Raw genomic sequence first — 25,830 nt, forward strand, 5'->3', positions numbered from 1 at the left:
TTTTCCCTTTCATTATCAGAACTATCGCCATATGGTCTCAGCATCACAAGGGAAAAACTAAATTGCTATAATCATGAAGGACCTGCTTGTCAAGAGTAAATAGCGTATTTGTTGACCATATGTTTGTGTAAATCACTTGGACGTCTATTCTGTTTGGAATTCTGTGTATGGGTTGAGAACACAAAAATGTAAGAAACAAAGGTCAGCAGATGAATATCATATTATAACCCTACTGTCACTAAAAAGGAAACTCAGTATTCCAAAATTCCTATTACGGTTCATAGACTTCACTCAAATAATCTGTTAATCTCTGTCTTTTCGTACACACAAGGTATGGCTAAGAAAAGGAAAAAAAACTTAATTGAAAAATACATTAAAAAGTTAGAAACCAGGGAAAAATTGTTACTTCCAGTACTTTCAACACTAGTGTGAGCTTCAGGCTTTTATTGAGGAGAGAGAATCTAATGTGGAAAAGCGTCATGGGATTACAGACATTTACTTCTGTACTGGTGATTGCTGGAATACTATCAGTTTCCATAGATAAAGAGATGAGATACAGAAAGCACATTCTTAACTTTTCATTGGTACATTTGGTCTACACTTCCTCTTCAGAAATGATAATGACACTTGCCATGAAGAAGTCTTGCAAACCTGTCCTCAACTCTTCGCCGGAAGTGAGATAGACTGCCAATTGAGTTCTTGAATCACCTTATAGTGGGGAAATTTATTTCTGCCTTGTATGTGTGGCAGGTAGGCTAATCATATCCTACGTTATATCTTTTGTTGATGAGATTTTCCTGTTTTGTTGCTTCTTCTGAAATGTTTATCATTAGGTTCTGAGGTTTGCAAATTAAATCACTTGCACGCTACTGAATGTCAGCTGTGTTGTGATTGAGCATTATGCGGTCTAGTAATTCCTTTGGTACTACATTAAGCAAATATGCTCACAATCTTTGATTTTTCTTAGCTCTTTGGACATTATTGTGTCAATCATCACCAGTGATTATCTTGTACGTTGTAGGCGGTTTCTTGTTTAAATATTTTGTTACCTAGAAACACTGTTCATTTCTTAACTCCTTCTATACATCAGTGAGATGAGGATTTTTTTCTTGGTTTCAGAACATTGCTGAAGAACGCTTAAAGCCGTGTATACCTTCTTATACATTACCTAAAAGACCACTTCTCACTGTACTGTCCATAATATGGATATGATCATTCAAATAAATGCTGCACCAATGAAATGGATACAGTGCACAAATCATTATGTAAGCTGGAGAAGTCTTGAGAAATATTTCATGATTTTTTTTTTAAAGAACTATTTGTGGCTCAGCCCTATTTAAAATTATAGTAGATCATTTAAAAAAAAATGCTCTCAAGCATCCTTTACTATGACCCACACAAGAAGGAGGCACCAACGGAGATTTAAGTGTTCTTTGGTAGTGTACATTTTATGCATGCATTATAAAAGGTGATTTGACCTTATATGATCATAAGGTTAAAACTACCGTATGCCCTGGAAACTCTGATATTATCCAAATACAATAAACAAGGGCACAGGCACTAAAAGAGTTTCAAGATAACCTATCTACTGGGGTCTCAAAGTTTTTTGAGTACCAAGAGCATAATTTTGATTTACTATCATCGACAGTGAAGAGGAGATTGTGGAAGACATTTTAAATTCATTACTCATGCTACACCATCAAATATAAAAGAAAGATTACTGAAGATATTTTATGGAAAAGGAAGCCCATGTGCCACAATGTCTATTTTACAGAGGCATATTCTTCAGAACTGATCTGAAATGGGTGTCCCCATAATAACAAATTCTTCCACAGAATAATGTCTAAAAACAGCCTTGATCACACTCTGTAATTTATGGTAGCTGTGAAGTCACCACTGAAGCATAAGAGTAACAAATAGCTTATTTTCCAAATGATGTGCTGATGAGGAAACTTTTTCCAACTTGTTTCCATGTGCTTGGCATCATACTGACACCATGTTGCCTCATTAAAGTAAATAAAAGTAAAATATTACCAAAGTAAGTGTAATCAATAGTAGTGAAGTAATGAATGAAAACTGTAGCTTCTAGAAAACCATATATTTTCCACCTAGTTAGAATTCTTACACACGAAGAGCCACTTGGTGCACAAGTGGCATTCTGACAATGCCAACATGCTTTTATGAAGAAAATTTGAACCCTCAGTAAACCTTAGTCTATATTTATGGAAGTATTAAGTTTGGATCATCATCAAGAGATCTTCCATGTGCAGTCATTCAAATGTAGCACCCCTCAATGCAGCCATGGTAGGAATTGGATAGAGAACATATGAAATGATTGTGTTTGCGTTTCTGGTCCAAAATGCTGTTCATAACTGAAAAATGGAGTGGTTACATTGAACATTTTTAGGAGCTCTTTAATAAAAAATACAACACCCATTAATTAATTAATGTTCAATAAACAACTGTGAAAGGCAAAACCTACTTTCAGGCCAATTTAACTTCCACACCCTATCTAAGTGAATTAAATTTGTCAATCTTTGTTTGACCATTCAGCATAACTATACCCAAATATAAATAATAAAATACCAAATGATAAATGGCTTTACACACAAATAGAGACTGTTCTGCTGTGAAATTTCATTTCAGATACCTCTTATTACTTGTTGAACACAACAGGTTTAGTTTTTCTTTCATTCATTGATTTATTAAAATCTTGGAAGCTACAGAAATTTTCATCTATTTACGAACATTGTTTTGTATATAGCTTTTTATATTTATTCCTGTCTGTAAGACATTTTCTGCTATGCATCAATAGAGACATGGTTTATTCTATCTTTCTTCCATTTGTTGTTTGAAAATCAGTATTTCAGTAGTGACATGTATGAGTAGGTTACAAATTTCATTTTGTAAGATAGGAATATTCATTTTAGTTTTCTGAAATTAAAATGAAATACAGACTAAAATTCAGAGTAAACTTGACACTACCTTTCAGTTCTTTGTTTTGATGTTTCATTGGTGATTCTATATGAGTCGATTAGCACACACAACAGTTCATTACACACATTGAATATTACTTATATTGGCAAATGTTTCAACTGTTTCTTATGAGAAATTACATAATGTATCACCTTTCTCTGCATGAGAAAGAGAATAATGAATGGTTCACTGGACTTCCTTTCATTTATAAATTGTAAAGTGTAATTTAGGTAGCATTTGTTAAGCCTTATTCACATGTTATTACTGCAAAAAAAGTCCTCATAATTAATCAGCACAATTTTGCAATTATTCATCCATCATGAAGCAAAATTCATGCTGCAAATGCTATCGTAATTTGTACAAAGTAAATTATACATCATAATATGGAAAGCAAAATAATCTGGTAACACTGAACACAATAATAAGGCAACACTCAACATATTCTAGGTAACTGTTAAACACAATAGTAACAATAGCAATAAAAGCATGCTGTACTAGTTAACATACAAATTTACAAACAACAAGAGTCAAAATGTAAGGTCTTCCTTTGTACAGTCCAGAATTTCTCAACTGCATAAAATGTATCTCTTTTCAGCCAGTTTTGTATGACATTCCTGAAATCATTTAAGGGGGCAGTATTTGCTTGAGAAGCTACTTCATTGGTAAGTTTAATGCCTGACTACATTGTGTTGGCACTGCAACTCAGCTGGAGTGAGGGGTTGTGTTGGATGGTCTGTGTGAGTGGTGAAAGGCGATGGAAAGTTTGGAGGGACAGTTGGTGGTGGGTGGCTAATGAATGGGAGGGAGAGGCAGCATGTGCAAGTAATAGGAATGTGGGACTGTAGCAGCCAGAGGGAGCTGTGGGAAGTGCACAATGATGTGAGGGAGGCAGATAGAACAGAGCAACAGGGATGCTGTGAAGAAGAGGGTGAGTGTGCAGGATGTGTGGAGTTAAGGTGTTGGAGTGGGGATATAGGTGAATGTGAGGGAGGACCTAGTGGAAATTGAGGCCAGGAGGATTATAGGATTGAAGGACAACTCCAATCTACATAATTCAGAGAATCTGGTGTTTGAGCAAAGGATCCAAATTGTGCAGGTTATGAAGTAGCCATCGAAATCAAGCATGCTGAGCTCACCAACATGTTCTGGCACAGGGTGGTCAACTCTGTTCTAAGCCCCAATTTGGCAGTAGCAAGTTATTCAGGTGGACATCTGGTTGGTGGTGATGCCCACATAAAATTCTGTGCAGGAATTGTAGCAGGCCCTTACTCTGATAGGGCAGGATAAGCCTGTAACACAGCTGGAGTAGGATGTGCCATGTGAGTGTGTTAGCACAGGTGTTGCACCTGGCCTTCCATATATATTTGACCCATGTGGCAAATGGTTGTGAAAAGATGTGACATGAAGGTGGACTAGGTTATTGTGTACGTAAGGGGATGGCGGTGTATCGCTTTGCGAATTGTGCCAAGGATTGTGGTTAGGATGTTTCTCATTTCTGGGAATGATAAGTAGTCAAATCTTGACTAAGGATATGATTCAGTTGTTCCAGTCTGGAATGGTATTGAATGATGATGGAGGTGCTTCATACTGTGACATGGATAAAATTTTGGGTGTAGCCATCAGAGAGATGGAGGTCAACATCCATGGAGGAGACTCATTTGGCTGAGGAGGATCAGGGGAGACATGAGAGAAGTATAGTGACTAAGGGGCAATGATTTGCCACTTCAGGGCTGATTAAAAACACCAAAGAAGTGACATTAACAGCTGTCCACTGCAGTCAACAGCTGCAACACAGGGATAAACAAGTTGGTATAGAAAAGTTTCCAGTTACAATACTTATGTGCAACTTCTAGGTTCATTGCTTTTCTTGACAAATAGATCAGTGGGGATCTACAGCTCATAACATAAAGAGAACTGATTGTCACTGCAACAAAATACAGTGTATACAGTTTCCAACACAGAACATGGAAAACACATTAATTTAACTTAAGAAAAAGAAAGAAAGAAAGAAAGAAAGAAAGAAAGAAAGAAAGAAAAAGATATATGAACAGATATGTGTTCAGTATTGCCACAAGTTGTGCTGTATGCTGTATGGGTAGCAGTTAATGTCACTGTAGTGTGTGTTATGGGTTGTCAGCTCAAATGTGAATCATACTATTATATGTTGTTTAATGTTTTTCTGTTCCAGAAGGTTCTTGAAATTTCAAATTTTTGTAATGTTTGCTCATTTTGGAATATTCAATATTTGTGTGAATAGCTACACTCAGCATCCAGGACTTCAGCTCTGTTCTGGTGTACACTGGTGTTTATAATAAAACATGTTTTCAGTGCTAAGTGTTGTACTTCATTGATGACCCTGCTTTCACATTTGGACTTTATTCTGCTTAAAATATTACACTATTTCTGACAACTTTAAATATTATCATACCCATGACCTGTCAATTGGAGAACTGATCTGAGGCATTCAGTCATTCATTTATTTGTATTACCAGCAACAGTTTGATTTATTTTAATCACAGACCATAATTGTATACAGCGTAGCAGTGGTGTAGGCAGGAGGAATAAGTAAAAGGTATTGTTGTGATACAGAGAGTTCTGGCAGAATGTAATTAATTTTGGAGAAAAAATTTAGAGATGTTGAATCTTCCACTCAGAGCCTCTATTGTTGTTACTATTTTTCGTAAATTAATTAAGAAGAAACTGGCACACATTTACACAAATTATTTCATGTCATTCTAATTGTGTGCAAAACTCCCATAAAATAAACTAGATTAAATTTTTATGAAAGGTTAACAAACTAACCAAGATTTCATACAGTCTGATTATATTCATTCATTGTATGTATCAGACAGCTTAAGTATGTTGAAGATAAGAAGTGTAGTTGACTGGTTGGTTGATATGGCGGAGGGGACCAAACAGTGAGATCATTGGTCCCATTGGATTAGGGAAGGATGAGGAAGGAAATTGTCCATGCCCTTTCAAAAGAACCATCCCAGCATTTGCCTGAAAAAATTTAGGGAAAACCTAAATCACGATGGCCAGATGCGGGTTTGAACCATTGTCGTCGTGAATGCAAGTTCAGTGTGGTAACCACCACAGCACATGGCTCAGTGAGAAGTGTAGTATGATCACCCTTATTTACAAGGTGATTCATTTAAATTTTTCACCTCAGATATTTCCTAGTCCATTTAAGATGCTATAATTCCATTTCAAAAGTCCTTACTAAAATGATGTTGCCTGTTTTTGTAGCTATGTTAATTTCAGAGATATCTTTGCTTTTTCCAATGGAACTATAGTAATTTATGATATTTATATCATTGTTCTAAGAGAGATGAATTAAATGGTGTTTCACTCTTCAAAATCTGATCACTAGTTTTGGAGTAATAACAATGGTTACAACTGAGGATTTATCTATTTTGAACAACATCTGTCTTATGCAGAAATCCATATTTTTATACAGAACTGCCATGACAGGCTAATAGTGGTGCTCCAGCCTTACACAGCTAAGGGAGTCTTACAAAAATGGAACTGGGCTGGTATACCAACTGGTAAGCAAAGGACATGGCATTTAAGGATGACTCATCAGTCAACTATTGTAACAGTTCTGTCCTCTTTTGTGCCAGAATCATGACAGAAAGGTGCTCATCAAAAACTGAATGGATTTGTACAATATGGAATTGAAATATAAAGATCATTAAATAAGAACTGTGCATCATGAGTTTGATGTCATGATACACACTTACACAGCCAAATTATATCAGCAACAGCAACAAAATGACAAGAGAATGTTGTCATAAACAGTTTCATAAAATTCCATGCATGTCATCAAGTGTTCAAAATGTCCATGATCTGCTGCAATATACATTTGCATTTGTTGGTGCCTGAAGAGATTCCATTGATATCATTGCACATGTTACAACAAGGCAATGTTTTAAATCCTCTAGAGTCTGTACTTCATTTTTGAGTTTACTCCAGAGAAAAAAAAGTGCAGTAGTGTCAAGTCAGGTGAATGTGCAGGCTAACTGATTATGATTTCACATGTTCTTCTCTAGTAACCATGAAACACCTTGTGAACCCTTTTCTAGCTACAAGTGAGTACTGGGCCAGCACCCATTATGCTGTTCTCACATATATCTTCACGTTTCAAGTGGTATGTGGATTTCTTCAATGAAGTAAGGACCAATCACATATACTCCAACAATTATGCACCAAACAGTCTCACACTGCTGCATCTGTTGTTCAGCCTGCTTCAACCAGTGGAGATTATCTGCAGCCCAATAACATATATTATATACATTCAGCTCTCAGTGATGTGTAAAGATGGCTTCATCAGTGAGGAGAATTCTTTGAAGAAAGCATCTTTTACCCTGATGTTGCATCAAATCCTGAGCAGCAGAAGTCCATGCATATTCTGCAATCCCAGTGATTAAACTGATGATGAGTGTCACATGACACAGATAGAACCTTTTTGCATGTAAAATGTGAACAATACTGGGATGACTTATTCCAGAGGCACTCACAATTTCCCTGGAACTAATAAGTGGACTATGTGCATCAGCTGTCATAACATCTATTTAATTTGCTCTGCTCATACCAGTCTTGTTCCTTACCATCTTCACAGTATTCCAATGCCCTTTCAGTAACAATTTTTTGTACATTTGCTGAATTGACCTTCTTGTTGGGCACAGTGCCAGAATATCTTTGTGGATACAACTCAGCAGTTCTCTTCATGTTCCTTACAATTCTCTAGGAAGGAATAGAATATCTCATTTCTCGTACTTTGCAAGACACATTTATTTTTTCAACCTAACCAGCACTTGACACACATGAACAAAACAGACAGAATAGAGGCTACATTTTCTTTGTGATCTATGTATACAGTTGTCACGGTGGTGCAACTCTCTGTTTCTTCCTTATCTGACCTGACTTATTTTCTTATTGGGTATGAAATTTTGAATGTCTGCAAAAGACAACAATCAGTTTCATGTTCAGAACAGAAAAATACTCAATTAACTGATTATCGGATTCTGAAGAGTTTAATACCTTTCAATTCATCTCTTTTAGAACTACAATACTAGCAGCAGAAATTACTATAGATCCATTTGAAAAAACAAAATTGATATGATTATGTCTGTAATTAACATAGTTATGAAAAAAACACTCTCTGTTGTTTGATGAGGATTTTCTTGCAATTCATCTGGGAGAAAACAGAAATAAGATAGCTGAAGGTCCTAGAAATATTTGAGGTGAACAACTGAAGTGAACCTTTCTGTACATTATCTCCTGGGATTAACTGCCTCAAATTTGTGTGCACTTACCCTTTTTTTTATATTTCTCATCTTGTGTACTGATTGTACCATCCCTGCCAGCAGACACTGTGACAGAGGCAGATAAACTGGCAGGAGTATTGCAGCCAGATAATGTCAACTACCTGCCACAATATTTCAGTTGACAACCATTTAGCCATCTTCAGGTGAGTGTTTTTCAATGGAGGTTGCTAGTTCATGTCACTACCTTTATGCAAAAAGTTCGTGCGAAGACGCAAGCCCAAAGGCAGTCGCTAAATGAGTGACCTTTGTAAAGTTACACTCTGTCTTCAGATACTGATCGATCTATGACATACAGGTGCATACATAATGTTATATTACATGAGCACTCTGTCTGAATGTGCATTCACTGAGTTAAAATTCAGATGTTAAAATTAATGAAATTAAATGTCGCTAGGTGTGTCGTTGGTTATAAAGTGTTTTCTTTTTGAAGAAATTAAAGAAATCACTGGGTCCCACACATTATGCAGTTGAAAACCACCATCAAAAGTAATAAGAACTTGTGCTAAATGCATTTCTAGTGATTCATTAAGAACTGAATCCAAGAAGAATCTTGTCGAGGTGAAGATTTCTGTGGCAGGGTAATCCATGGAATGTCCTGGGGAGATAGATGCTCCACTATAGCTGACTTACTGGAATGTGAAAGGTACTTGAGGTAATCATGTTCAATGCATCTTTCTTACACTGTGTTATCTAACCAATGTTGTCTTTGCCACACTGACAAGGTATTCTGTAGATTCCAGCATTCCACAATCCAAGATTGTTCTGCTGATCCGAGATGAGCACAAATCTTTGTAGGTCAGTGAAAGATTACTTTGACATGATGTTTTCTTAAGATTCTGTCTAATTTTGATGAAATATTGCCAATTTATGGGAGGAACACCCTGGATTTAAACTGCACCTTCTCCTGTTGCTCTTGTGGTTGTTCATGTCACAACATGTGCCAAGTTCCAAGTGCGCCTGTGTGTGTGTGTGTGTGTGTGTGTGTGTGTGTGTGTGTGTGTGTGTGTGTGTGTGTGTGTGTGTGTGTGTGTGGGCGTCTTCATACCTATTTTTGGTATTAAGGTAGTGACATGAAGTAGCTACCTCCAGTGAAAAACACTCACCTGAAGATGAACTGAATGGTTGTCATCTGAAATATTGTGAGAGGAAGTCAACACTATCTGCTTTGAATTCCAAAGCTTCATGGAATACTCTTTACACTGGGAAAATTTTAAGAATCACAGCAGTGGAGTGGTGGAAATGTGTCACAGAGGGCACATGCATCTTGTAGTATGGGCAGACACACTGATGAAAGTGTTTATTTGCGGGCAACAGTAATAGGAGCAGGCAGTATACACACTGGCTCAGCCACCACAGACCTCATGCTGAGTATTGCTGTCTTGTTCTTAGCTGTTAGATGACTGTGTCATCTGCATGCCAAGTTTATTGCCTTGCACTTCTCTGCGTGGGTTCAGATGGGCTGCTTCCCATAGATTGACTCACTCGGTGAGTTCATTTCTGCTGCCTGATTTGTTATTGAGCCACTGTCAGCCTGTGAAACACCCTTGACGACAATGTAAAGAGGCACCATTGTCACACCTGTGCAGATACTAAACTCATCTTCTGAGATAATGAAGTGTAGTATGTTGTTAGGTGACAGTTTCTCAGTTTTGTTATGTATCTACACAAAATTATTTCCAGAGTTCGAAATTGGGAGAGAATGTTTCTTGGATTTTACAAAATGTCTCTTACTGTTAGTAAAGCACTTACACAGTATAATGCACAGCTTCATTGGTTGTAGCAGTTATTGACTGTCTTGTTCTACAGTGCTATGATTAGCATGAATGCATACTAATGTACCTTTGACATATACTATAATGCTTAATCCAGTTTTCCTTCAGTAGTGTTTCTCAAACAATAAATAAGAATTATAGGCTATAAACCTCAGCAAAAATCCAGTAATAAATTAGTAGCAGGGTGAACAGGCTAGTACAAACATATGAAAACACTGATTGTTGGATTAATCCAGTTTTTTAGGAAAGTCTGTGAGTGTATGTCAGAAATTCTATTTCTGGTCTTTCATCACAATGGAGGGAAAGTTGTGATGTACATTTTTACCTAATAACTTGGAGTGGGAAATATGAGGTCGAAAACATCCAGTATCAGGTTCTATGGCATGTAAGAGTTCAGGCATTAATTGAGAAGGTGTTATATGAAAAATATTGAAATGTATTGAAAAGTTTAAATGAAGCAGCTCTCCTACTCCACCCAGTAGAAAAGGGAAAATGGTGTACCATTAGGAGGAGGAAAAAAGAAAGGAAAGATTTGTCAAACAGTACAGAAGCAAAGGAGTCCTCTGAAAGTATACAGAAAATATGTGAACTTTTTTGGGGAGGGGACTTAAGAAAAGTATTTTTTATATATACTGATATGACGGGTCCTGCAAATGGTGCTATATTTGACATTTGATGGTGAATAAGAAGCATGTGTAGTTATAGAGTAAGAAGTTGTTGTGGTCAGTGGTATGGGAATGTGTTCCTTGTGTTGACGATTTTTATCCCTACTGGAGAACATATACTGTGGGTGAACCTCCTGTCATTTGTGGTTAGATATATCCTATGCATCCACTCCATTAGAGAGGCTGAATATGATTTCAGGTAAGTGGTATGATAGCAGTTGCTAAAGCAAGATAAAGAGAAAGTGAAAATAAATACCAATTGCATAAATCAATTTTTAAAGTGACCCAGAGTGTGTAGATATTGCAGTTTCACTATATTTGTAATGCATGATGATTTTATGACAGTGGAGAGAAAGAAAGTCACTCTTTACAGAATCCTTAAATTATTAATATATGTCGCTATCATACAGATACCTCTGTGTGATGATATCTACTCTTTAAAAAGGTTTGACATATTAGGTGAAAATATAGTCAGTAATAAGGAAGTAGGTAGTCTCTTCAGAGAGACTGAGAAATGAAGTGAATGAGGGTCAGCTACAGCAAAACCATGAACAGGGATATTGTTGTATAAAAGGGCATAACGTGAATTGTCACAGACCAAGTGCCATGTGGTGGTGATAGATTGCTGAGATGGTCAACTAAATGGATAATGGTGAATAAGATGATATTTAAGGACAGTTTTTGTTTTGCATTACAACTAGAATATTGTGATTCTCCAGGAAGGGAGCAATTTCTGTGGGGCCACTGTAGTTGGTGGCAGTTGTATATTCAGAGAGTTTGGGTTTCTGAATTTTAACTTTAGTTAGATAGTAGGGGTACTGGTAGTGAACAAGAGCTAATAACCTCTGTAAAAAGAACGAATATCCACATTGAATCAGGGATTATGTGAATGTGTGGGAAGTCCTTTTGTACGTTCAGAACTGGTTTGCTTCACAACTAGAAACATCTTGTTTCTACTGCTATCCAAATTCCTACTTTCCCCTTCCTTGAGTTAACCTCTATTTACATTTCATACTGTACACTTTCACTTTGCAGTTTGTATTCTCCCACATCTTATCTATCCCAGTATGTCCCAGTATTCTTTCATGTAACACTGCCAGCGTCCCTCATAACCCCCCCCCCCCCCCCCCACCCACCCCCTTTTTCCTATACCTTCATATAAGAGTTTCTTGCAATTCTTCCACAGTTATTTCACTCGAGTCATTTTAAACTTCCTCTTTCATTTTTCCCAGTCTTTCTAATTCAGTTTTCCTACACCTGGAATTTCCTCATCCCCCTCATTCAGTCTACATATCATGTGTCACAAAAAGTCTGTTATTTTGGACCTGAAAACACTCTATTACTGTTTTTAAAGAACAAAAATAAACATGTAAAAACTAAACTAACTGAGTTATATTTATCACCTGCAACTTCAAGTGTAAGGTAAATAGCAGGCATTGTGCCTTTTCTTGAATACTTATTACTCTGGATTTTTGAAAGTTCTTATTACTTCAAGCAAATCACTAATCATGCACTGATAATATGTTATCGTGTTAAGTGGATTATTTTTCTGTTAAAAGGCTCAAAATTTACATTTTCTTTTTCCTTTTTGTTAAATATGGCATTTCATCCATTCTTATGATATATAATGAATGATCATTGTGTACTTAGAAAATTGGCATTGTTGCCACTGCTAGCACAACAGATTACTCTTATTGTAATAACAGGCAAAGATGTATGCAAAAGACAACCACAAAGGATAAAGACTTAAATCTTAGTGCTATGGTACTGATTCTTTTAATGTGGTGTAAGGTGTCATTTGTTAACTGCCCACTTCTGTTCTGCTCTAGTGTTTTAACATGATCCCCAATTATGCACATGCAAAATATTGTCTGACCTTATTCACTGGTTTGTTAGAATTTACATCCCTCGCTGACACCATCTTACTACAATGTGAACAAGTTAGCAAATAGAATTCAGGAGAACATTTTTTTTTTTTTAAAAAGTGCACCATTTTCATAATTTTGTGTGTGATGTTTATATGCCCCCTTGTTTTTGTTATCCTTCAAATTATGAAATATTTGTAAGTTCAAAGCCAGTTCCAATGACAGAAATAACAAAAGTACTATAGTTTCATTTTTACTTTTATGCATAATTTTAAATAGGTGTAGTCTCTAAAAGTTTGTTACACATTGTAGCTTCATGAATTACCTTTCTTTTTACAATATCTGAAAAAGAAATGTATCATACATGCATCACATAATTACTGTCAATAAGTAACCTGACATCATACTGATTCTGAATTCCAGGGTAAATTCTTTTCATGCACAGATGGCTCAAAGATGACCAAGGATGAATGTCAGTGAGTATTTTCACCACAGAATACATTACAGATCATCATAAATGTGGCATTATATTCTGATTTTAAATGTATTTAAGGTGTTAATTGGTTTAGTTCTTTCATTTTGTTTGTAAATATGGCAATTAAATTTTATATTTCTTCTGTTTTTTTTCCTTGTGACTTTTTTTCATGTGACTTTCTTTATTTTTATTTTCTGCATACAGAGGCACATTCTTAGTTTTTGAAGATGGTGACATTAATCAACCAAAAGTGGAAACCAGAGAGTGGGAAAGAAATCGGTTTCATTTTGATGATGTTGCTAAAGCCATGCTCACACTTTTTACTGTATCTACATTTGAAGGTTGGCCTGGGTAAGTACTGAAGTAATTTGTTAATCTAGAAATTAGTTTATTTGTCTTGATGTTGGAAAATAATAGGACCAAATGTGTATTTCTATGTGTCACCATTTATCGTAACAGTTGATGTTAAATTACCCACTAAGACAATGAACAACCAACACCAGTGAATGTATTCCATCATAAATGTGGATGAAATGTAATTATTATTTTTTATTTATTAGTAACAGGAATTATTTTTGCCATGATTTTGTACACTTTCATTTATTCACTGGTGTCAAATTCTCAAGCATTTTTTGAAATGTTTGCAGTCCATTTGAAGAATTTATGAGAAATGCAGGAGAGTATTTATATTTAGTTGCTATGTTTAGGACCAGAAACATGGCAGAATTCAACAGGGACACTTACAGAATTTCAGACTATTTCTAGCATTTTATATGTTTGTAGTATACACCATATTTTCCATGAACTTATAGTGTAAGTATGTTGTTCAGATGCTGAATGAGTCAATACAGCATTCAAAAGAACACAGTAATAATCACAACATTAAATAAAAAAAACAACACTTCATGTTTTGTATTAATGCAATAACAGGTAAAAATACAATATACATGGTGTATAAAAGAATGCTACAAGTTTATATGCCAACTAGCTTTGCAAATGATGAAAATATTGAAAAAAATGTATGGTGAGACAAAAGAAACCATTCAGATAGTTAAGGGAGACAAAAATGTAATTGTGCTAGATGAAAGATTAAAAGGATAGGTTAAAGAAAGGCAAACATACATTTATAGTTTTGTAGACATAGACAAACATTTGACAATTTTGAATGGTATGTACTCTTTGAAATTCTGAAGATAGCAGCAGTAAAATGTAGGGAGTGAAAGGTCATATACAACTTTTGCAGAAACCAGACAGCAGTTATAGAAGTTGAAGGTCATGAAAGGAAAACAATGGTTGAGAAGGGAGTGAGACAGGACAATAGACTATCCCTGTTGTTATTCAATTTGTACATTCAGCAAGTAGTGAAGAAAGCAAAAGAAAAATTTGGTGAAAGAGTTAAACTCCAGGGAAAGAAATAAAAACTTGGGGGTTTGCTGATGACATTATAATTCTGTAAGAGACAGCAACGTACTTTGAAGTGCAGTTGAGTGAAGTGGACAGTGGCCTCAAAGGAGGATATAAGATGAAGATTAATAAAATCAAAGCAATGGTAAGGGAATGTAGTTAAATTCAAGCAGGCAAAGTTGCTACAGATATGAAGCTGACCATCTGGTTTTTTAACAATCAGAAATGGCACAGACAGCTTACTGGACATAATAGGTTATACGACCCCCTATGACATCAGTCTGTCCAATTCTGATTTCACTTGATTGTGCAAAGCTACTGGAATGTGTTATGTCCAGAAAAAGTGCAGCTAGACCATAAGTTCCAAGGTAAGTGGACTGTAAAATTAGTGGCACAACGTAACCCATTTAAAAAAAGAGAAGTACTCAAAACACAGAGAATCTACTGGTGGTAAGGTGTCTGGCCATAAATGAGGTGCACCACGTCTGAAATGGAAAAACCATTGAAAGCATCCAGACCAAACAAATTGTTAGCACCAGCTTCATCCACTACTAGAAAAGTCAAGGGATGAACCACAGATTTATACACAGTGGGGGCCATAAATTGCCCCAAAAATGGGATGTGCTGCTTGTTGTAACTCGCCAAACATCGAGTAACCGGAGACACTGCTGAAGCTCTCAAGTCCACATAAGCATCTCAGTTCAGCAATGTCACAGCTGCAACCATGTCCACTTCTAGTTGGAGGACTTTGTCCATCACTCAAACTTCAATAAACAGTTTGTTATTATTCATAAGTGCTGGAGACACATAATTAACATCCATGTCCATATCTGCAGGAGAGGGCTGGGAATGACACACAAATTCTATACGTCCTTTTTTCCTACAGTCCTCGTAAGTCACCCAGCACTTAGGTCAAGTGGCCCTGTCATGTTGCACAAAACCGTATGAGCAAGATGGATCCACTGAATCCTGCCACTGCTGTGGTGGTTGTTGTTGACTGTCATGTCAATGTCAAGTGAGGTGCTGAGGCCACATTTGTATGGCTGCCATATTGTCCTTCCCTGAGAACTGACCAATGTCCAATGGCCAGGAACAGTAGCCATCACAGTGATGTCACACCAAGCCTAAATCTGATTACCAGCAGGATGAGGTACCTTGAAAGACTGAGCAGTATTCAGTGCTTCATCCAAAGATGGTTCCTCACACTGTAGTCCATATTGTCACACCTCCTTGTCAGGAGCCAACCAAATGATGGCATTGTGGACCACAGAATCAGCGTAGGAATCATGATGAACATTGGTAACAAACTGACATTTGTGACTGAGGTTGCAGTGTTCATCCACCCGAGCCCAGTAAGACTGGTGGGGCAGTTTATGACAATGATAGGACTTGAGATGTGCAATGACTTGTGTGCTTACAGTAATAATTGGACAACAATTTACACATTACAATGAACAAAAGTGGTACAGGTGTCTGGAGGAGGGCTAACTGGCTCAACAACTGATAAATCTGTGGGACGGGGGAATCCAAGAAGGAACAACGCCCAACACATGTTAGTATCATTGACACCAAAAGTGAGAAAGTGTTGCTGAAGCTGATTCTCATAAGCTTCCCCATTCTTTGACTGCATCATCGTAATGCAGAAAAGATGGCAAGTACACCAGCAGCTGTAAGAGCATGTTGCTGCATGAGGAGAGATGTGAGCATTACCTCCATGGACAAGAGAACTGGTAGAACAAACAAACAGACTGAGCACACAGAAGTGATCACCACTCTCACTGCAAAATGTGTCATAATGTTAGACACAACTGATAGTGTGGCCACTAAGAACAAAAGTTTATTTATCCATATTCAAGTAAACAACAAACATAGAAACAGTACAATTTGCAGTAGAACACAGAGTGAGGGGGAGCACCGGGTGTGCCCTCTTCATATAGACGAGGACTCCAGCAGGCAGCATGACAGATGTCATTCCATACACACTAGTCTTGTGACACACCACAGGTGGCCTCTGGTGGCCAGCAAGTGCAGCTGCCATTGGCGGACTATTTGAAGCATAGTGCACCAGCAGCCTGGTGCTGTTGCAAGTATCCAGGTGTTGCATACAGTGCTACAGTAGAATGGACAACATTTCAGCCCCGTGCGGCTGTTGTCAGCTGTGTGCCGGCCTCCATCCCCATCGTATCTTGCATGTGGATGTTTTGGTTTCCTTTGATTGAGCTAAGTACTGGCTCTCATGCCTTATTTAATTGCGAAACCTGTGTTCGTGTGTATTAAGTTGTGCGTCTCATGTATTTCAATGGCTTCTTGAAAAATAGAGTCCCAAAAGTTGTTTGTGTTGGCCAAGATTTTTGTCTGCTGATAATTCAGTTAATGTCTGTTCTCAATGCAGTGTTCTGCTATTGCCGACCTGACAGGCTGCAGTAAGTGGGTGTGGTGCTCGTGTTCATTGCAGTGATCTTCAATACTGCAGATTGTTTGAGAAATATAGGTTTTCCCACATTCACATGTGGCTTGCTACATCCCCGTTTTTTTTAGAGCAGTCTCATGCTGTTTGCTGGCAGTGTATCCCCCAAAATTGGCAGACTACTGTTTAAACACAAAATAGCACTGGTGTTCTGCTCTCCAGCCAAAATATGAGGCCTATTAGGGTCAGTCAAAAAATGACATGCATCTCTAAAATGCAGGGATATACCACATCCCATGTGAATGTGGGAAAACCTATATTGGTCAAACAACCCGCACAATTGAAGACTGGTGCAAAGAACACGAGCACCACATCTTCTTACTGCAGCCCAGCAAGTCCGCAATAGCAGAACCCTACATTGAGAATGGACATTCAATGAATTATCAGCAAACAAAAGTCTTGGCCAACACAAACAAATTTTGAGATTCAGTTTTTAAAGAAGGTATTGAAATACATGTGAAAGATAAGTAAATAAACAGGGACACATGTTTCCAACTAAGAAAGGAATGAGAGTCAGTACTTATCTCAATCAAAGAAAATCGTAACATCCGCATGTGAGATGTGACATGGCTGGCAGCTGGCAGACAACTGAAGCTCTGCCTCCCACCACTGCAGCCACACATCCCTCCAACACTGAGCAAGGTGCAGAATCTGTGAGGGTGGAACTCTGGACCTGCAGATATACAGGGTGTTACAAAAAGGCACAGCCAAACTTTCAGGAAACATTCCTCACACACAAAGAAAGAAAATATGTTATGTGGACATGTGTCCAGAAACACTTACTTTCCATGTTAGAGCTCATTTTATTACTTCTCTTCAAATCACATTAATCATGGAATGGAAACACACAGCAACAGAATGTACCAGCGTGACTTCAAACACTTTGTTATGGGAAATGTTCAAAATGTCCTCCATTAGTGAGGATACATGCATCCACCCTCCGTCGCATGGAATCCCTGATGCGCTGATGCAGCCCTAGAGAATGGCTGATTGTATCACAGCCGTCCACAATACGAGCACAAAGAGTCTCTACATTTGGTACCGAGGTTGCGTAGACAAGAGCTTTCAAATGCCCCCATAAATGAAAGTCAAGAGGGTTGAGGTTAGGAGAGTGTGGAGGCCATGGAATTGGTCCGCCTCTACCAGTCCATCGTTAACCGAATCTGTTGTTGGGAAGCGTACGAACACTTCGACTGAAATAAGCAGGAGCTCCATCGTGCATGAACCACATGTTGTGTCGCACTTGTAAAGGCACATTTTCTAGCAGCACAGGTAGAGTATCCTGTATGAAATCATGATAACATGCTCCATTGAGCGTAGGTGGAAGAACATGGGGCCCAATCAAGACATCACTAACAATGCCTGCCCAAACATTCACAGAAAATCTGTGTTGATGACATGATTGCACAATTGTGTGTGGATTCTCATCAGCCCGTACATGTTGATTGTGAAAATTTACAATTTGATCACGTTGGAATGAAGCCTCATCCGTAAAGAGAACATTTGCACTGAAATGAGGATTGACACATTGTTGGATGAACCATTCGCAGAAGTGTACCCGTGGAGGCCAGTCAGCTGCTGATAGTGCCTGCACACGCTGTACATGGTTATCCCGTAGCACTCTCCATACAGTGACATGGTCAACGTTACCTTGTACAGCAGCAACTTCTCTGACACTGACATTAGAGTTATCGTCAACTGCACGAAGAATTGCCTCGTCCATTGCAGGTGTCCTCATCGTTCTAGGTCTTCCCCAGTCTCAAGTCATCGGCTGGAATGTTCCGTGCTCCCTAAGACACTGATCAATTGCTTCGAACGTCTTCCTGTCGGGACACCTTCGTTCTGGAAATCTGTCTCGATACAAATGTACCGCACCATGGCTATTGCCCCGTGCTAATCCATACATCAAATGGACATCTGTCAACTCCACATTAGTAAACATTGCACTGACTGCAAAACCACGTTCGTGATGAACACTAACCTGTTGATGCTACGTACTGATGTGCTTGATGCTAGTACTGTAGAGCAATGAGGCGCATGTCAACACAAGCACCGAAGCCAACATTACCTTCCTTCAATTGGGCCAACTGGTGGTGAATCGAGGAAGTACAGTACATACTGACGAAACTAAAATGAGCTCTAACATGGAAATTAAGCATTTCCAGACACATGTCCACATAACATCTTTTCTTTATTTGTGTGTGAAGAATGTTTCCTGAAAGTTTGGGCATACCTTTTTGTAATACCCTGTATATACCAGGAGCACACTGCAGACCCATCATTCCATCAGTACCACCTGATAATGGCTGCACAGTTGTACACTGAAATACCATGGACCTGTGATGATTGCATCTGGCAGAACACCCAAGAACCTTGGTAGTGATTTTGAGACTGTTTTAAGCAGTTTTATTCATGTTTAGTAAGTGTCTGATTGCAGGAGTGAAGTACTGTACTTCAAGAAACTGTAACATATAAGGTTTTGGGGTCAGAACAACAGCTGTGTAAGCTGTAAATATTTTTGGCTTAATGTTGCAATCTTATCACAGAAATACATGCATTTACACAGTTTGCAATGTGACAATGTTATGACAGTTGTCAAACGAATGCATCTCATCCTCAGAAAGTGAAATAATCCTAAACACAACAATGGTAAATTTTAACTAGAAGTTTCTTTACAAAATTATTCTTACAACTATGTCACGATGTTGGCCAGTGCTACAATAAATCTTCTGATTCCAGGTCAAAGTTTGGTACTATTTAGGTTGACAGTCAAGTCTGCAGAGGATGGTTAGTTTTGTGACAAGTTGAGCAAAAGTTTACCCAAGGTTGCTCGAGTTTACAGTGGACACAAGCTGGTGAACCAACAAGTTTATGCCTCTGCTTGTGGTATTTACCTTAGCTGTGATCAGCTGTCATCTGCATGGCTGCTCTCATCCTCTGAAATTCCTATAAAAACTAATTAAGCCTTTGCTGATTTTTCCAGCAGAAACTCTCCCTATGTTTCTCGTTATGTGAGAAAACATGTACTCATCCCTAGTCTTGGAATATGGCGACATGCACATACACGGCTGGAGCAGTGTTCATATTAAAATGCCCTCTCAGTCCTCGCAAGGACAATTAACTAACTGGGCGGTTCGTTTCCCCACAGTGGGAGCTGATTGATGCTGCAGCTAATACCTAGCTGAATGTCAGCCACAGTGAATGCACTGTTCACTCAAATTTCTTCTCCGCATCATACAGACCATTATGCACCCCATTCTGTGCTTGACACCAGTTCAGAGAAGAGTCCCTGAAAATGTTGCTCATCTTTCTCATAGCCGAACTGTCTCCCCACCTGGATTCTTTCATTCTCCAGGTCACAGCTTTTTTCGACCAGTAGGAGCATTCTTCTTATTTTGTGGAAACACTCTCTGCCAATCACAAGGGCCCTACCACTGAACTGCATCGAAATCTTGGCACTTTACTCCTTCCTAGTTTGTTTCCACCAACCGGATGTTTTGTGCCCACTCCAGACGTCTAAAAGTTATGGTAATGTGTCAGGTTTGGCGACGAAGGGAAAGCAGTAGGCACCCATTGTGGTGGAGGAGTTACTCATTTTCATAAGAGCATTGTTGTTTAATGTAGTAAAGAAAGACAGGCCAAAACTAAATGGGTTGCCACCCAAGAGCGCAGGAGAGGAGAGAGTGTCTGTTCAGGTCAGAAGCTGCCAGCAGAAGAGAGCAGACGGCGTGTCCGCTCCCTGCAGCTGGCTACGATTCAACCCACATGTGACTGCCTCCAACCCTCCCTATTGGACAGCCAAGGTGTAGACTTGCAGTTTGGTACCATTACCTCATCAGCAACATGTGAGTTTAGCTGCTGATGGTTCAACACATGAGTTTCAAAGTGCTTCTGTCCGGTTTTTTGCAACGTGACTGATACGCTGCAACTAGCCGCCAGGCAGAAGGCACTGACAAACATCGAGTAAAAAATAAAAATCAAATTTTTATTCTATCAAATTCATTCAGTAATGACCCACACTGTACACCCTTCTCCCCTCCATAGGAGTGAAGCATTTTTTTTTGGGGGGGGGGGGGGGAGGAGGGGGGATAAATTGACAGCTACTATGGGGTTCCTGCGAAGGACAGTGTTACATAATTTTAACAATACATTTTGATTTTTTTGTTTGCATTGAAAAAAGGACAATAATGTGGTAATGAAATCTTGCATGACAAAATTTGGACAATGACAGATGGTGCGGCGGTGGTGTGTGGCACTGTAAGTGGCAGCGCAAGGTGCGGCGATCAGCTGTTGGCACTGGCAGCAGTGAAGGTCGCTGACTGCAGTGGCCAGTGGGGAAGGGGTTGATGCTTTTGAATCACTTCACATGCATATATTGTTGCTTACATCTAAAGGAGGGCCATGTCTTTTCTTTTGGGGGTATTTTACTTATTTACTATTCCTTTCTACTCACTACTATTTTCTACTGGACTACTACAGCATGGGGCAACAAGGAACATTCTTGCCCCCATTTCAAAACTTAAGCATAATATTCCCCAGGGGGTTGCTGTTCAGGGACAGCAGGAGGGAGGAACGAAGTCGTGCAAAAGTCCTTTTCTAAAAGCTATCCATAGCGATAAACCAATAAGTGTAATTATTAAAGGGGTGCATACAGAACTGGGAATAAGTATATGAGTGAGATACTGGTTGTGATGCCAATCCATGATATGCACAGTGGCACGGTCCAGCATAATCTGCCCTGACTCTCTGTTCACCAGGTCGGTTAAAGATTGGACCAGCTGTGAATGTGAGTGATTGGGAAGAGATGGCCAATTGTCAGGTAACGGTATTACCATCAGTTGCTCTACTAAATACCACATGAGAGTAGGGAGTCACACATTTTGGGCATAAGATAAATGTGCAAACACCTCCTCGGTGGGGAAGCTATTAAATAGTAAACCACTACTGTAGAGTAGCACATGGTAGGGCTCGGTTGCTTGAAAGTATTCATACATACGACAGTGGATGTTACTGGATGGGGTAGGGTGTATGAAATATTGTTGCCTATAGCAATGAACTAATCTTGTTAGCTCCAGCAGGTAGATTGTTATGAAAGGGAAGTACTACAGTGGGTGAAAAAGTAGTAAGTAATTACCTGAGGTTGTAGTGGTGGGTGAAAAGTTGATGGTTAACAGACTCGTGGGCACTATGCCACTCGGCAATCTAAACTGATGATTCCAGAGAACTGCAGGGGTATGAGTTAGTAGTGACAGGATAGTGAGGGAAGGAGGGGGCTATGGTCGTGCTGAAAAGAGGCTTACTAGTCATCCTGATCAGCATGAGTGCAAAAATGTGGGGTAGCATTAATCAATGCGCAATTGGTGCATAGGTGGAATTTGCATTATATAGTGGTTTCGTTAGTGATTTGCTGAACTGGAAGCTTTAGTAAGGGATGTTGTGGTTTAAGAGGAAAATGGGTTGATCAATGGGAAAATTATGTTGCAGTTAACACAGCGTTTTTTCTGGGTATATTCGTGGACATCTGTCTGCGGTCACAATGCCAGAATAGCCCAACATATTGGCCATTTATGCTGAGCAGCCCACAAGCAGTGAACCGGGAGGGTGCTCATGCTAAAGTATAATTGGGAACAAGTTCAGGTAATGGGTTTCAGAATAAGATTGATTCAGCAGTGACATATCCACTAGTAACAGGGTTTTTTCTTCCCCCTCGATCTGGGGGGAGGCAATATGTCTGAGTAGCATTGGCTACCGACCAGGGTGCAGATGAAGGTGAGCCTCGTCATGATGAGTCAATGGCACATAGATGAAAGAGATAGGTAGGCGATCAATTTATGGAAGTGAAAACTGAAAGAATAAACTGATCAGCTGGGCACTCTGTGGATGCTAACCGCAGCGTGTAAGATACATGGCCCTGGAGAAGGAAGGTACAAAGTAATGGTTGAGGCTGGAATGAATAGAGGAGCAATTCAGAGCAATGGTAATAACCCAGTTTCAGTACATGGGTGGGGAAGGCGCTGTGCTCTGTCTCCATAGGGTGATTACATTTCGTGGGGTTAACTAGTACAAAATTCCCTAAAATCTCTGAAGTAACAGGGTGAGCTACGAAAAATGGGATGCGAACTACTGCGACATTGTACAATAAAAACTTTCATTCATTTGGGTGGAAGTCTTTTGCTGACTATATTTCCTACAAGCTAACGCATTACTGCACTTGGGTGATGACGTCACATCATGGGTGCTAATCAACACCAACCTAGTGCTTATTTCAGCAGGTGCTCCAATCTTATTACATCATTGGTGTGATTGTTTGAATAAACAACTGGGTGTCTCTCACTTCCTAAACATATGGCAGAGCACTGTACGCAAATGGTAGCAGTGCCAATTTCCGTGCTCGCTTGTAATATCCTTACTTCATCAGCAAATTACTTTGTAAGAAGTAGGGTGAACAAGAACAAAACTTGTGTCTGTCTGGGAGAATTCTTAAATGTGAAAACACACATAGGGTGCAAAATACTATTCTTCACTTACTTGGGTGAAACTTGATTACTTTTATCCTATCACAAAATATATTTTACTTACCGCTCTTCAGTGAGAGGGTAGCGCACTTCTTCTCAACTTCAGGGGTGTAGTCAACTCTTCTCTGTTGGGTATCTTAGATAACTTGGGCGCTTCAGTTTCTTCTAAATATACCAGTCCGTATCTGGGCATGAACATGGCGCATAATAGGATTCCGGAATCGCTAACTCATAAAGTTGTGCATCACAATTGAAGTGGGATCTTATGTAATGGGAGTGTTGTTGCAGTGCAACATATCTAAAATCTAGGACTGTGGTAGGCCTTTACATACTGTGATCATAAATATAAAATACCGGTGCATATTACACAAAACAAATGGGATAAATTATAAAAATACATGCATGAAATAATGTATAGGGTATGGCAAGGGCTTTGCTGCACAGCATAATGATTATGAAATGCTTAAACCTAACATAAAACCATAAGAGGAGAAAAAATACAAGTTATGGAGTGTAAATCATTAATCAGCTGGCAATTGGCACGCATAGTGGGTCGGACATTGCTCAACACCTCTAATCATACAAAGTGTGCCTAATACTGAGTGGTAGGACAATTTATCAAACTCAGTACTTGGTGAAGCAGGTAGCATTATAAAACTAGTGAGAGACACAAGCAGGCGTGCTGCAATGGAGGCAGGTTTTGAGTTAACACTGAGATTGTGGAGCAGCGCATCAAGTGCTGAGATAGCAGAAAAGCTCCAGCATGTTCTGAGTGAATGACTCCTTGGAGCATTTGAATTGCCATTTACAAAATGCAGTTCACGTAAATTAGTAATATTAGAATGGATTTAGTGATTGTTGCAAATAGTATTCTAACTCCTTTCTTGAATGAATCTATATATATGGGTTGAATAGGCTGTGATAGGCACGTAATGGCGAAGCCATTTACGAATTTTGGAAAAGGAGCATGTAGTCCATTCTTAAGATGCATCAGACTAGACAGAAGGTGGTAAGGTAGTACTATAATTTGGAGGAGGCTCGGAAATGCGGAGTGCCACCAAACTAAATGGTGGTGCATGCGAAGACATCCCATAACGGCGCGCTTCGTTATTGCGATATTTTTCCACTTCACGTTCCATCAGCTGGAGGTCACTTGCTTCCAAACTCCCCTTGGAGCTATAGTCTTGTCAGCAGTTATGTTAAGGGCTTTAGGTGTGCAAATAAATTTACGGGTGGGTTTTCAACTGGTTGAAGTTACCCGGGTATTGATGTGGGAGGATGGAAGAAATCATGTTTGAAAGAGGTGTTACATAGAAAGATGGTACCTTTATGTGTCAAGTTGCTATTCATTGGTCAATAGTGAAGATAGTACATCCTACTTTGCATAAAGTCCCTTTAAAAACAGCAGGCAGGCACACAGACGGCGCATGGAGAGAGGGGAAGGGGGGGGGGGACTCGGGCAGCGACAGCTGGCACGACTAGAGGGATGACGCGGGTTGGAGAGGGAGGGGAGGTAACAGCAGCATCAGGTGATTGAAGTGTCTCCGCTGCGCACATTATGCCCACTGCACGTGTGACTCCTGGTTGACAGGACCACCCGATTCTGACAGGCGGAGCACTCGTGTTTACAACTTCACAGTATCAGTGTTCAAATGGGAAGATACTTAATGAAACAGGTTGCTATTTCTGGGGGAAAAAATCTTTAGATTAAAAAGGTAGAGACGTAATGCAATCACTTCTTCATACAATATTCTTATTTAGAATTAACTGTATTGGTACTGAAAATAGAGTTGCTGTCCGACCACTAGGTGTGTCATAACACATAAATAACATAATAAAAATAACATATATAAAATACTGGTTAAACTAGGGATTAATTAGACTAGGCCAGCATTGATGAACAGGTTGGGCAGGTAAAGCTCCAATAATCTCTTCAGAGAGGGAGGCTAGGGCGGCATTTTAGTTGCCATAGCAAGGGAGCGTAAAATACATATTGTATGGGTAGGATGTTCATTTGCAAAGGAAAGTAATAACGTGGTTGCTTAAGTCTTGTTACCTTTTCTTTTGGTTGATATAACTGGGAATCTCTTAAGTACGAAGCAGTACCTTAGTGTTTAGTCCCTGGATCTAAGGGCATATGGGTGTTTAGATCTCAGAGCTTATCTAGGGTGAGCTGGGGGTGGTGGGACTTTCCATTTTCTCTGCTTCACAGGGGGAGCAGAACCTTCTGAAGGTCCGGCGCTTGTCTCAGAAGGTATTAGAGAGGCATAGTTCCTGAATAGGGTTTTTGCCTATCAAAATGGATGATCACTTTATGGTCGAGCAGTTGTAATTCTGCATTAACAGGGGAAGTGAGCCGAA

The 25,830-nt window shown here is 39.1% G+C and overlaps 1 protein-coding gene across 1 annotated transcript in view; it reads left to right on the plus strand.

Annotated features, from left to right (window-relative positions):
• The window catches only part of LOC124721524 (muscle calcium channel subunit alpha-1-like), an 857,532-nt gene that overhangs the window by 688,600 nt on the left and 143,102 nt on the right, over window positions 1–25,830 (plus strand). Inside the window, exons 24-25 of the mRNA XM_047246542.1 lie at window positions 13,032–13,084; window positions 13,288–13,434. Coding sequence (XP_047102498.1) covers window positions 13,032–13,084; window positions 13,288–13,434 — 200 coding nt within the window. The remainder of the gene's footprint in view (window positions 1–13,031; window positions 13,085–13,287; window positions 13,435–25,830) is intronic.

The sequence above is a fragment of the Schistocerca piceifrons genome, chromosome X, assembly GCF_021461385.2.
Source record: "Schistocerca piceifrons isolate TAMUIC-IGC-003096 chromosome X, iqSchPice1.1, whole genome shotgun sequence".
NCBI classification, from domain to species: Eukaryota; Metazoa; Arthropoda; class Insecta; order Orthoptera; family Acrididae; genus Schistocerca; species Schistocerca piceifrons.